The sequence below is a fragment of the Botryllus schlosseri genome, chromosome 1, assembly GCF_051294905.1.
Source record: "Botryllus schlosseri isolate E-star chromosome 1, Bs_hap1, whole genome shotgun sequence".
Lineage (NCBI taxonomy): Eukaryota > Metazoa > Chordata > Ascidiacea > Stolidobranchia > Styelidae > Botryllus > Botryllus schlosseri.
In genome coordinates this window covers 22893699-22908772 of record NC_137236.1, presented here as the reverse complement: position 1 = coordinate 22908772, position 15074 = coordinate 22893699, and the positions used below count along the sequence as shown (strand labels likewise).

The following is a 15074-nucleotide window of genomic DNA, read 5'->3' as shown; positions in this document are numbered from 1 at the left end:
CATATGGTTACATTTACGATAATAGTGACTAAGGAGAGTTTGCAGAGATCAGTCATATCATTGTTAAGCTCCAGATTCTGATGGAGGTGACTATGCTTTGGTCGAAGATGATTACCTTCGTATAGTCACCACCATGAAATATCTTGTAGTCTTCTTTTATTGTCATCATCTTCTATTTCAAATCAGGAAACTCGAAGTGATAGGGTTCCACGAACAAAAATTCTTTTTCAGATGGTGTCGCGAAGCCAAAATGGTTGAGAACCACTGGTGTAATCTCGATTGAATAGGTAGAAGTGGGTAATCCCAATGTAGTAAATTCAGTTGCCACTGAGCGTTATTACGAGAAAGGAATGTGTCAAAATATATCCCATGCATGTGATTTACGAAGGAGCAATAAACTAGCCAATATTCAAGCATGGCACTATAGTACAGTATACATACGTATAACATTTGATCACGTTATTAACACGCATGTGGTTTATATAAATATTACAATGAGGATTGGTCACTAAAATCTGAATCATAGTCAAACAATAGTCGAATATGAAATCAGCGAAAAATAAAATCCCTAAGACTATACTGGAATCGCACCAAAATTGATGAATGTCTCAATATAAAGCTCTGGCTAGCAAAGTGGTTCCCAACCTTTTTCGACCCATCGCCCCCTTTTCAACATCAACACCGATCATTGCCCCCCAAATTTTGTGTACCGAAAAATGGGCATACAAACTGTAATCACCGGCGGGTTGACTAAAAAAAAGGTCAAAGTCTCGGCTCGATGTCTAATTTGACACACACACTTTTGTAACTAAATTTCCGTGGGTTGACAGAAAAAAAAGAATGTCAGCCGTTTTAACGCTTCATCTCCCCCCTATCGCCCCCTTCGCTATTTTTGCCCCCCGTCGCCCTCTTTGTCCATTGTCGCCCCCCTGTCGCCCCCTTCGTCATTTTCGCCCCCTAAACCGTCAAATCGCCCCCTGGGGGAAGATATCGCCCACGTTGGGAACCACTGGGCTAGCAGGATATAGCTTCATGTCAATATAAGGAGAACGAAGTATAGAACGGATCGTTGGAAATGTGATACTAGACATAAAATCTTAGCAAGCAGCAAATGAATTAGTTGTCGATATGAATTACCAAATAATAAACCCGAGCCGATTTCTAGTTGATGATGACTTTTATATGTGATTGGCATTAAGCAGTAACCATTTGTGGTTGGCATTTGGCAGTGACCAATAAAATTGCCGAAAGATTACAAGAGTGTGGTCATTTGGGGTCGTGTATTTACGACAGGAAAGTAAACGTGTGGTTACTCAGTGGAAACAGTAATATGAAGAAAATACGGGAAAAGCGTTCTCGAATTTACTGGTCTCAGGAACGTAAAACTGCTGCACTGGACCAGACCAGTAATCTAGTGTTACAGCTGTTTCACGTTATTTTTATTTACAGGAATTTCCCGTAAAATATTTACGGTCAGTATTTTTAAAATTCAAATACGGGAAAACATTTTTCAAATTTACTGGTCTCAGGAACGTAAAACTGCTGCACTGGACCAGACTAGTAAATTGGTATTACAGCCGTTTTCTGGTGCATCAGGTGACGAGAATTTTCCGTAAAAAATTTAACAGTCAGTCTTTGTAAAATTAAATTACGGTCTATAATATTTGCAGGAATTTTATATTGAAATTTACCGGTCTCAGAGCCGTAAAACTGCTGCCAGGACCAGACTAGTAAATTGGCATAGAATATTTTTAACGGTGTACATTAAAAGAAATTTTTATATCGCTTAAGATGGAATATGATATTGCACCTAGTACACAGTGGTCATTGCCTGCAGTGCTTCGGCTATGAAGATTTTCTTTCGGCCCAGTGTTACTCACAATGCAGACACATAGCAATATTATCTGGTTTATACCCTCTGCATGGACACAATCGTTCAATGTAGGGAGCGGGCACGCATGCGCAGGACATCAGCAAATTATCGTTCTGAATGGTGCAGGAATCAGTCCTCCGATCTATGCTAGGTGCGTGACAAATATCTTCCATTGTTCCTGAATTCGAACGTGGTGCTCTGGATGGAAATGTTTTGAATTTGGTGCATTCGAATCCGAATTGATCAAATTGCGTCTCTTGATTTATAATAGGAAAATAGCTCCGATCACAAGTCAGATTATATCTTCTGCAGCATGAAGCACACGATTCCACTTTGTTGGATAATTTAATCTGTGAAAAGACATCCAGGTAGCCAGGGGGTTAGCAACAAAATACGATCTATTTTTTCAAGTATAAACTAGCATCTGTATAGATTCGCATTTTTCAAGATCGCAATCATCATGAAAACTGAGTAAGAGAGAGCATATGTATGACTGCAGTGTTTAACCAATGTTAATTTAAAACTTGCAGCTATCACTTAGTTTTGGTATATGCCTTGAGAATCTGAATTTTTATTTGAAATTGAGTAAAAATTCACCGGCTTACTTCTCCTTGCACTCGATTACCACAAATGACTATTTTTGACCATGTCTCAACTATAGTGTGAGCGTACAAGAACATATAGTTTGAAAATTCCACATACCTTCAATGACGATAGGGGTGGCCACGTCATTTCGGGATTACGCCAGATCGCTCCTGTGGAAATGTCGTAGCCGTATTGCTCCTTACAAAAATCCTGGTTCTCAACATACGCGTTGATTCTCTGCAAATTGAGGCATATTCACCTCTCAGGAAAGATTCGCTGTAATAGCTGTGATTTCGGTGGTTCCTAAGGTACTTGACTTACCTCCTTATTTAGCTCAATATATGTTTATTTGTTTATATTGGCAGGTTACCTACGAGTTCGTCGTCGGAAGCCGTATAGGTGGCATGTTTGCTAATGTCAAGCTCTCCAATCTTATTCTAATTATCACCACCCAAGTTATGCATTGATTTGGTGTCCAGGCCGTGTTCTAATATTTAAAAAGATTAATACCAGCATGACTGCATGACTGATACTGATAATACCGTTTGTCCGATAACTGTGGAAATAAGTCGAAAAACTAATTAAGCAGCTCGGCTTACGCCAGTGATTCCCAACCGCGGCCCTAAGGGCCGCATGCGGCCCCCAGCTAGCCTTCTTGCGGCCCCCACAAAAATATTGAGAAATCGACTTTTGCTTGGCTTGGAGTCAGGAGTTTTCAATTAGGATTGCAGAAAAGTTGTGAGTAGACTGCTAAGATTACGTCACTGCTGTTTCAATGTAATGTGCGCTAACTTTCCTGTTGAACGAGCAGTACCTATAGGTATAGATATAGGCATTGACAGGACCGTAACTGCCGCACCCCAAGCCCCCCAATTGGGGGGAGCGAGCTCGAAGGGGGCCCAAAATTATTTAGTGAATTAGCATAAATTATAGAGTATTTTATGCAACTTTTTCAAAAATTTTTCGCGCTATACGCGCGATTTCAAATCTCAAAATACCCTAATTATTGGGTACTCTTCCAGCAAGATAAAATACGCAAGATCTATAGAAGTGGGCATATCGGCGTTGGCCATTACCGCGCCACGATGCACGAAGACATATAAAGTTTTAGGCCTTGTAACATGCGACTCCAAGAAGTGTGCCAGAACGATCGGCAGCGAGAAAACCTTGGCCGCAAAGGACTGCCCTTACGCTGACCGAAAACTTCGTTATGTTTATACAAAATACATATAGGTAGCTTATAATTGACCATAGGCGCCGAAATATGACTGGCGCCGAATGTTCCTTTCTTGGCAATCTGAACCTCACGAGACAAATAGGCTACCATCCCGCAGGGAAGAATTATATGCCAGTGAAGAACTACCAATTTGAAATCGTGTGCATCTTTTAGTTTAGTACGTTTGGGCGATTCTATATTTTTCGATATAGCAGACTGGAGGTCGCGAAGTGAGCAGACTGGAGATCGCGAAATAACATCATGTAACGAAGTCGTACCAACGGGTCCGCCCGTCCGAATATGTTTAATTATTATTTACGGGCCCTACAGTTTCCAAGACACCTCACTCAGCAGCTCTACCGGTAAATCTGATTATGTGAGCAGAGCGGACAAGTAATTGATAGCAATATATATGCAATTCCCGATCTTATTGACCTATTTTATTTTGAATTATCGAAAATTTTCGCACTCCACGCTGGCTCACTAAACGGTGATCCTGATTTCCTGGCAGACGCGAACAACGGCACGGGGGGTCGGTTTATCCCTCTATGGCAGCACAAGACCTACGTGTTTTGGGGGGCATGACGAAGTGCTGTTTCGTTCCTGCCAACGGGTATACGCCCGGACATGTTTAATTATTATTGAGTGGTCTTACCTTTTCAAACACAACTCACTCGGCTCAACCGGTCAATCTGATTACGTGAGCAGAGAGAGGATAAACCTTGATACCAATATATATGCAATTGCCGATTATATTGATTGATTCAATCATGAATTATGAAAAATTTTCGCGCCTCGCGCGATCAGTCGAGAGAAGCTGCCTAAAACGGACACCCGATTTAGATGTTAAATAGCGGGAAACACTAAACAGCCATCTAGCCTGAGGGGGGGCTGGGGGGCTTCGAAGTTCGGTTTATTACCCTATGGGGGCCAAGAGCAACGTTGGGGGGGGGGCTGACGAAGTGCTGTTACGGCCCTGGGTATTGATAACTAATTTACGGATAGATGTGCAACAAGTGACTCACGATTGAATACGCCGAGATGCGTACTGCTAGCCGGCAAGAAGCAGCATGATTGGTAGTCCTATAGCTCGCGACCCAAGCGTCCGAATAATTTGATATGTCGGTGTTTATCGAAAGCAAGTGTAGCACTGATTCCAAAAATACGAATTGAAATCTCGCCAGGGCATTAAAACTACTCCGAAATAGCCAGCAAAAGTTGATTGTTCTGAACAACGGGAGCGCGGCAACACAATGGCCAATGGCGTCAAGCGAATGATCGGAACAATGCCAATTTTCATATTTTGGTTACTATTTTGGGTTCGTTTCATTGCCCTGGTATTCGTGCGGCCCCGACCGCACTCTGAAATTCTAAATTTGGCGCTGCCACCGAAAAAGGTTGGGAACCACTGGCTTACGCTAAACGAGAGTTTATTCACTAAGATTAATAGCCAACATAGTAGCCTATGCTTGTGAATGGAAATGTCCAGCACCAGGCACCACAGCTAAAACAAAAGCCGCAATGTCGGGTGTTAAAAAAAATTTAATCCACAACATTTTTGTAATATGTCGCACTTCCTATGTGTCGGCACTATCGACAAAATTAAAGAGAGTTTTTCGTCACATTCTTGGCTATGTGCTTGGGACGGCTGCTATGGTTAGCCGAGATTATCGCTGGATTAATATGCAGTCACCTCGAGGAATCCCAAGTGTGTGAACTCATATGGGACTTTCTTTTTATTTGGCTTCGAGTGCTTGATTTTCTTCAACACCGCGTTTAATTCCGTGTTATCGTCAATCTTTACGGTGTAGGTGTAAGGTTGACCTGGTTGTTGCAAGAATATAAAATATATTACCTACTAAATATTATTGGCTAAATCTATGATGTGCAGACTTATACCATTAGTGATAAAACTAACTCCGTAAATATTGAGGAAATCAGGCGAATACTTCAAATTGTTCGCCATCGCCATAAACCAGTTGCAGTTTAGGTGGACGTAATGCTTCCTAATGTGTGGGAAGGAAATCATAGAAGCGACAATATACATAGGAGTCACCATACATTAGGGATCGCAAAAAAATTCAATCACGACAGACGGACAGACAACATTTTCTCTTCACATCTGTCCGTGTAGGCGGCGTCTTATAAAATCCTAGTATAGTGGACATTGCTACAAGTCGGCAGTTACGGATTGAAAATGATGAAAATTGGAATAGTGTAAATTGCCATAGTAGTCGACAAACGCCATGAATGCTACAAACAACGAACGACGGGTAACATTTTTAGGCTCTCACTGTAGTCATCGCATTGCAAAACACGCATGCAGTGTATGCTTGATTGTAAATGAAATTCAGAAGATTCGCGAATCTAGAAAAAGGGGTTTGCATTCTCGTAGAGATGAATTTGCAAGGACATAATATTAGATACCGGAACTAAAGGTATTTGTAACTTGATTTCGAGGACTTTTTATTGCTGCCCTATATCGTCAAGAGTTATTTGGTAATCTGTTTCATATCAAGTAAATAGACCCTATGAAGATTATCCTTCCAATGATTTTTTATAATATAGATGGTAAAATGTTAATTTTCAAGTACCGTAAACGCGATGGCGTCTACGTTAATGTTAGCACGCATTGATATTTCTATATTACCAATATGCATCTCCACATACGGTTGCTGCGACGTTAACGTCCTGTTTGTGGGCTTATCAACGTGATATTGCAATGGTGGCGAAAATCTGGGATTGAGAAAAGTCACTCCGTTCGCGATGGCTTCTAGCGGCGCTGGCCCTTCCACTGGTTGTCCTAATCCAACGTACAATCTCGAACTGCGAAGTAGCTCGAGGAACTCTTTCTGGTTCATTGCGCCGTGATTTATTACGTAACTCGGAAGTTGTTTGGTCTTGCTTGTGATCTGGAAATGTATCATAATTCAAGATAAAGGGGTGTGCTTCTCCGTGTTTTCTATTTCAAGGACGTATATAACAGTACGAAAATATTCGATGCATAATATATTGTCTTGCAAAAATACATGGATCGTCATTGCAATGCTCCCGGGAATCAGTGTTGACAATTTCCTTAATTGGGTTCATAAATAGAAATAGTTTTCAGGTACCATCGTGCATGACCTCAGAAAAAAAAATCTGATATTTGCACCAAGTATTGTCCCGCATCAGTGTGTCGTAAGTTGATGACATCCAGAGCGTTTTAAGCACCAAGTTATCACTAATTCAGTTCAAAATGATACCAAATATTGTCATCAATACTCTTATTTGGTCCAGTAAAACTTACCATTGAAATAATGTGTATTATGATCCAAAAAGAATATATGACATGTATGATATCAGCCATGGTAATTGCAACGCATTGTTTTGCATGGGATATATTATACCTCATTTTTCGCCATTGTCGCATGCATGTCCGGAAAATATTTGCGCACAGTATCCAAAAAGTTTGTTCCAACGTTGTTGTTGTTGTTGTTGTTGTTGTTGTTGTAATATTTCAGCTGCTTTCCGTAAAGGAGACACCTATTTTTTAAAATAAAAATTCTACAATCAAAATTACAATGCATCCAATTATATGGCAGTTAAAACAAGATATATTCAGTGGTGGTTCAAGCACACATCCAAATTTAGGAGGTCTATAGTATGGCATATTATTAGAATTATAACTTTAAGATACAAGAGCCACCAATATTTTGGTATTCATTGGGCGAAGGTTTATATCCTAGGTTACCTAGACATACGCTCTTCATAAAAGACATTTTCAGATGATCACATGTTACTGAGAATTTTGCCTAACTGCGACTCAGGAAGTGTTCGATGATGATTATTTCAGGTTCCTCCTGATTTCATATTACTACACGTTACTATACCTTTCTACGTTGACGTCCACTTCCTCGTCGACAGCCTGATGAACCGCAAATCCCAGAAAAGAGTTGTCGGGAGTGTGAGGAAATTGTGTGAAAAACTGTCTCGGGTCTAAACCTATTCCTACATCAAATAGTAAAATAGTTTTACCGATCATATATGGAGCGGCGGGCGTGTCTTAAACGTTTGCGAACCACTGCCTTAGGCTTCCCCAAAATATCAAGCTTTACGTGGAGATGGTCTCTCAGCTAGTAACGTATCTCGCTAGCCCCATTATCGATTCTTTAGTCGCTGAGAAGCGCTTCCAGGAATCGTGCACAGCTCGGAGTTCAAAATAAAATGAAATTGATGATAATGATTTTTTGTTGTATTTGTATTCCTTTAATAAAACATTACTTCTTTTGTCGACACTATATCCATCGCTTACGTTAAGTAGGACAGTGTTGTACTAACGTAACGTTTTAAAGCGTGATTGCCTAGTTTATATCGATATTGAATTTATGCGGCCCACAGCCGCTACGAAATTTGAAAAATGGCCCGCGACCCGTTTTGAGTTGACTATTTGTCAGCTATATCTTCATTCGAATCCGACTTGAGCGTACCATTGCATTATTAAATTCATGGAATACGTGTATGAATTACAACGATTAGCATCCGCAGACAACCCATTAGACGGGCTTCTGCGCCTCGGCAGCGCAAGATTTGAACTGCCGCGCAGGAACACCACTGATATAGAGTATGGGAACTACGGGATGAGGCATTACAAACTTCTTTGAAAATATAAGTGAGCTAATTGGTGTATTTATGGGCTATACACATGCGCAATGATGTTAACTCATGCTTTAAGTTTAATTTCCGTAGTCTTGCCGCGAAATATCCACCATTGAAGGGTTGAGAAGTGTTACAATTGGTATTAGAGAGTCCGATATATTGATAAGTGACTTACCTCCCCATCTATTGCATTTACTATTCGTTCGGCAATATCTTGGATGATTGAATTCGGGTTCAGTTCCAAACACGTCTAGAATTCTCATACGGCACCGATAGAAGTGGATGGTACCTAAAATTCGACGCATCTGCGTAAAAGGAGGATGATATTTCCAAGGCATTGGATTGACATTACTTCAGTGACAATCTCAAGATTTCAGGGATTTTTATGAGGTGTAGTTTTCATGCCCGATATTACTTTTATATTGGAAATATATATAATTCAAAATACAAGTTGACTGCGGTAACGGGATATCACCTACAACAATGTAATAAGCAATTTGGGCTGATTAGATCGAAGTAAAAACTCTTCACATGCCTGATTAATTCCAGTAATATCCGTAAAAACCAAATCTGCAATCAGAGCTCGCTTGCAGGTATTGAAGCTTTTCTCTTTGTCAATCAAAATTTCTCTCAGTCTATCCGTTGACCAGGATAGCACCACCTCATGCCCCAAATAATATAGGACGGCTAATAAATCAGCCCATTGCACCAGCTCTCCAAGTGGTCCACCTGCAAATGCTTTCCGACCAAAGTCAAGTCCGTGCTCGTTCGACAAAAGCCCCATGTGAAGCAATATGGTAAGTTGCCTGCGTTTCCCATACAGTCGGTACTTTTCAGTGTTTGCAAAAAAGTCATTCGCTGCCTTGAACCAGTGTGATTTCGTGGAGTTTATCCGATTCCTCATCCAATCGCACACCTGTAGTTGAATCCCCATAAGACTTCAGTTTATATACAATTCTCTACCTGGATCTGGATACAGATGTGATCACAGTAGGCCTACTCACCCTTGCTACTAAGTATGAATGTATAAGTAGCCTATTACTGAAGGTTTCTACTTGAGCACAAGTTTAAATACTTATGTTTCCAAGGTATTTGATAACTATTTCAAGCGAACGTAGAGAATCAAAAGTTTGAAAGTACGCAAGTATAAGTAGTATTAGTATTATAAGTGGATAGTTTATTTGATCGAGGCCCGCAATAGTTTTCGTAGTTAATCGCACATGACTAAATAAGAAGTTGCAAGACGGATCTTCGCCACTATCGGAAATTTCTAATGGCACTAAAAAGGTCAATTTCTGAAAGTATGATCAGTCACAGTAATGCGGGGGTTATTTCACGCAGTTACGACGACAATTTAACTCACAAAGGGATGCAGACTCATCCGAAACCATAGTGTCTACTTTCCAAAGTTAAAGGAGCTTCTTGGAGTGATACAGAACTATAATATGCCAGTTACTGACGGCTTTTCCCAATGATATATGTATGATTTATTACCCCTGAAGAGTTTCAGCCGAAAATATTCGGGTTCATTTCAATATGAATATACTATATCAAAATTAAAAGAGTAAAATCTAACAAGTTTATGGTGACTAATTGTCATGCGGAACTGGGAGTGTATTCTACAAACATAGCACTCAAGTGTCTGGTATCAGCTTGTATAACTCCTAGAGTTGGGGAAGCGAGTGGCGCAGTGGGTTAAGCGCCTGCGTCACGACACCAATGGTGGTGGTTCGAATCCCGGTTCGGACCAATTACTATGTGTCGGAGGTTCTATGGGCTCCTCATCGCCGACCTCACTGCTAGTCAGTGACATTAAAAAGCCCAGCTACAGTGAGCCGAGCTGTAATTCGGTAGCAACAGAGACGATTATCAACTGATGAAGTGTGCGTGAAAGAGACTGTGAGAGTGCAAGAAGAATGAGAAAGTGAAGCAAAGATACGCCGATGAAGCGAGAATGGAAGAACGTCAGAGACCCGAAAAAATGAAATTCATTGTGTACTGTCCGTGTAATTGCAATGTCGTGGAGCACAAGGCCTTAACCTGGCTAAAAGCACCACTGCCGTATCCAATAATAATAATAATAATAACTCCTAGAGTTAGGCTGTGACGTCAAACGCGACTATTAGTTTAGTTGTGGCTAAAGCCGTTTTCGAGATATTGGCGAGAAGAAAATTGCAACCACGTTTTCTCTATGTGTCCGTGGATTGTATGCTGTGTACTCCGACGAAGTGCGAGTTATTCGTCATTGCATGATCACCTTTGCCCAGATCCCACTGTAGTGTTGTTCAGGGATAATACTTACGTGCCCGCATATTTTCAGTTTAGCCAGAAGGCCTTGTATGTCCCTTGTCCTATTTGCTATTTTAACACTTCTACTCTGTATCACGTCGGCTTTAGTTCCAACGGGTTCATTTTCGAGGACTGCTGGCGCCAGTGACTGTGGGCATACTTTTTCAATGAAGATCAGGTATTGCAGTAACTTGCAATCGGCCACTGTAATATAAAAAGATAGACGTAGCCAGAATGTAAAATTGGTTGTGGCGGTAGAAACATTTAGGACGGGGCGAACTTTATTGAACAACGTCGTGACGTCATTGCTCCATTACTTGATGATGCATATTATATAAAACACAAGTTGGAAATATGTAGAGGACAAAGGCGCCTTTAGACGCGTCCTATGTACGGAACGTTATGGACTTGTAGCACAGAGGTATGAATAAATGAAACCCTCATCTGTGATCCCGTTGACCCAGTGGCGTGAAGTCCTTAACCAGGTGTAGAGAAGCATGTACTCTGGTAAATTCGCGATGATAGATTTCTTAGGTGTCAGGTAAATACCGAGTAAACCATTACCATGAATGCCTTTACCAAGAATGGACACCGGCGAGGATGGACATTGCCGGGAATGGACACCACAGAGAATGGACATTATCGAGAACGCAATATATGCAATGCCGGCATGTTATGCATGGTCGTATGTATAGGCATTGGGCATTGTGCGTCACGCTGTTGCCATATTCGGCGTCGATTCTCAGGTATGAATAAAAAGAAATGTTCGCTACGCCGCACAGCTTAAATCAAGAGCTTGGATGTAGTGTAGAGTGTAGAGGTAGACCAGTGGTCGGGAACCTATGGCTCGCGAGCCATACATGGCTCTTTTGGGTAAATGATATGGCTCCCTCCCAAATATATATTTTTGAACTGAATTGATTAATATTGCAGCGACTTGTTGGTAAATTTTCATCACGACCTGAATAATTATTCTCGTAGCAGGATAAACAAACATGTCTTTAAGAGGTAAAGACGATGCCGTCTTCAGGTTTAGGGGCTCGGACCCCCTCTTTTCAAAATCATCAAATTCAAGTTACTGTCGCGAATTTTATGTACCCAACTCGAAATCTTTTATTGAGCGATACGTTGATTAATCAAAGACCATAGCATACATGGCGACGCCCATTCAAAATGCAGTTTTAAAATACTTATTGTCTTCCTGATCTACGGCGCGGAATGAACTGCTGTGGATGTGGATATGACATTCACAATTACAAAATCGAATTACAAACAACGCCATAGCTATTCACGTTCTTGATAAATGTAGGCGTGTAGCACAACGTTATGTTACCACCGAATACTTTGAGAATTGAGAAGTCGATGAGTCTTAAGATTTTCCGAATCAGTGTAACAGTCGCGTTCGATTAATATCATCAGTTTTAACAAATTCTGATCTACTTACGGTGGATTGTATTATCAATGGTGAGGCTTGGCCCGTCAGTGGCTTACCCTTCGTTTCGAGCTTTATTTTCGAGCAATAAATACCAGTTTTAACAGAGAGAATATGGCGCACACGAGGAATGTCATGTAGTGACTCCGAATTAGTGCTATGATGACGTCATGAATTTTCAATTGTGACGTAACAGTTGAATGGCATGTATGGCTCTTTGGGAGTTGAGATGGGAAAAATAGGGCCAATATGGCTCTTCGGACAAAAAAGGTTCCCGTCCACTGGTGTAGACAGTAGCATACCTTCGTTGAAGATTCCATATTGACGGAAGCAGTCATGCCGTTCAACTCGGCGAAGATAAAGAAGACGCTTGGCACATTTTCGGTCGGTTATTTGAACGGTACGGGTGCCGCAAGACACAGTGTGAAACACGGGCTTGTTGCAGAAATAAAAGTGAAATGTTGTATTTATATCATCGGGAACTAGATGAAACATGTATCGTGCCGCAAAATGGACATATCATAATTGATTACCACACATCGGGCTTTGAGAATTAAATAGAAAATGGTAAGCAACGCACGCATAAAAGTCATAAAATGTAAAGATAGTAACGTGTCGAAGCGACTTTGTGGGCAGAGGTGAGATTGAAATGCGGCATGAATAGGCTACATTGAATAATAAGTAGTTGAAAATAGCATAAAGTAAGATCGACAAAAATAGGGGACATCTTACAAAAGGCCAAGTCGATATATCAGTTCGTATTCCAGTAATGTCAAGCGTTGAGTAGAGTATTCTGGCATTCATCATCATAATCAAGCAATCGATAAATGCTATGAATGAAAGCTAAAAGCATGGAAGCATGTTCCGCAAAACTCGCGCCACCATTTAACTGCTGCACATGGCTGCGAAATCAGTATGCTATATAGATTGTATAATATTTATACTATAATCCAGAGCACATGCTTGCTATGCGGTAAGTCACTGACAAACCATTAAATGCATTTATTAGTCTAATGCTCAGCGCCATTTACATTGTATAGTCTCAATAAGTCCTCACATATGCTATAGTTATGGATTATTAGAGGCGTATAGTACAATCTTAACATTGATCAGTGTCTACTATTATTTCACTTCGTCTCAGCATCCTATGCAACCCCTTACCCTGATACATAAGGCTTGCGTCCGATAACTCGTATTGATGTTACTGAAAATCGTAATGTGAATGATAACTTCGTGTGCTCAAATATATTATACCAGCGATGTTGATTGATACCCGGTATGTTACAATTTAATGTTAACGCAACCAAACGGTCTAATATCAAGGTCATATTTGAAATCGTCTTCATCACACTACGTTCCGCAAAACGCACCATGGATCCCAAAATGATGTAGTAATTCTACGTACTGATAGCTTGACAGTTACCTCTCGATTCTCCTTGAAAATGGCATCCAGTGTTTCCAGACTTATAATGTCAATCACCATCAATGCAATCGTTGCACAAAATACAGCTATTAGCAAATAGTCCTTCTCCATTCGGCGCAATAAAGATAATCCAATCCACATGCTGACAATCCACATCCATTAACTCTTCACTGTTCAGCGATCAACTCGTACGCCCTGTAAGCCATACATATCCACACGCACGTCCTACATACATATTTCGTTAGTGAGATCGATACTGGTTTTATACAACATTCATGATGGCCTGAGGCAATCTTGTTTAACCTCGTTCGTATTGTGCTTTTGAAATGCTATACAATGCTTATACTAGATGGATTAATATTTCTTGTAGATATGCGTTGACAAGTTAGTAGCAGTCTCGAAACCCGTAAATATCTTCGTTCCCGCTGGTAATCGGGGTTGATATATCATCACACGCTTCGTTGGGTTAGAAGTCACATGCCTTACATGATTGACATTTGGAAAACCATCCATTTTCAGATCGAACTGTACGTCCACTATTCGTCGTGAAGTGCTTGATACTATTACATTCATTTTGAAAATGTCATAGAAAATGAGGTATGAGTATATTGTCTGTCAATATGACTTCACACTAGCAAAGCTTTGCCTATCGATCAGAGATGGTCACTGGTCACGATCCAGTTCAGGAGTATGTGGTTGTGTGTGGTGAGTCGTAACCACTAACGAGGACCGAAACCATATTCTTTTTGCCCCCTTGCGCTCAATTACTGTCTTCTTTTACGTTTCATTCAGTCTGCATGCCTCCTCTTTACATCGTCTCTCTATGCCAAGGTGGGTGTTAGCTTCCACAGACTACTACAAGTCGTTTCGAGACCTTCCTATATTTCCATCATTATTATCTTTTCTTATTCTTTTGGTGTACTGTACTGATAAAAATTGCAAGTAAACCAAAAACAAACACTGCTCTTGGGCCCTCCATATGGCAATCGATGCAGCTTCTGGGGAGCTTGCTTTTTGCATCTGGTCCTTAAGGGTGGATTGCACAGATGTCGATTAAAAAGTAATCACCGATTGCCTTAATCGGCGATAATTTAATCAGCGAACAAGGTCAGCTGGTGACTCTGTGGTACAGATACGGATTCGCCTGTGAGTTATCTTATCGCGGATTACTGATGCAAATCGACGCAAATGACGTACGTTAGCAATCAGCTGTTTTCGGTCGGTGGCGATATTAACTGTGTCGTCAGAAGGGAGAGATGCGCTCTTCACAGATATGTATGTTTAGTTGATGTCATGTGCGTATAGCAGCTAACTAAACTGTTGCTACTGCACAGTGTAAGGTTATGAACGCCAGAACGCGTCAGAACAAACGTTTTGAGGTTATGAAAAGAGGTATTGTAGGAATAGCACACCAAAATCATCGTCTTATACCGGTATTGCTATGCCAGAAACTCTACTACAAATTTCGTATATTGCAGGACATTTATCTCATTCCTCAGGGATAAACTACGTCCTTTCCTTTCCTTTAGTTAGATAGATACTTTTCAGATAGAATTTTATTTTCCGTTTATTGGTGCATTAGTCATGATAGTCGCTTCACCAATGTGAAGATATACAA

The 15074-nt window shown here is 40.7% G+C and overlaps 1 protein-coding gene and 1 long non-coding RNA gene across 3 annotated transcripts in view; both read right to left on the bottom strand.

Moving 5' to 3' along the window:
* Positions 1-15074, bottom strand: part of LOC145434565 (uncharacterized) — a 124381-nt gene that overhangs the window by 10830 nt on the left and 98477 nt on the right. The window lies entirely within an intron of this gene.
* LOC145434541 (alpha-1,6-mannosylglycoprotein 6-beta-N-acetylglucosaminyltransferase A-like) lies at positions 285-13691 on the bottom strand. Its single transcript, XM_080311894.1, has 12 exons — positions 13457-13691; positions 12336-12468; positions 10615-10805; positions 8848-9228; positions 8488-8617; positions 7547-7664; positions 7064-7199; positions 6325-6586; positions 5368-5498; positions 2576-2695; positions 1011-2223; positions 285-621 (listed from the first exon to the last, which is right to left on the bottom strand). Exons 1-11 carry the CDS (start codon positions 13610-13612, stop codon positions 1873-1875), a joined length of 2109 nt encoding a protein of 702 aa, XP_080168020.1. The 5' UTR covers positions 13613-13691; the 3' UTR covers positions 285-621; positions 1011-1872.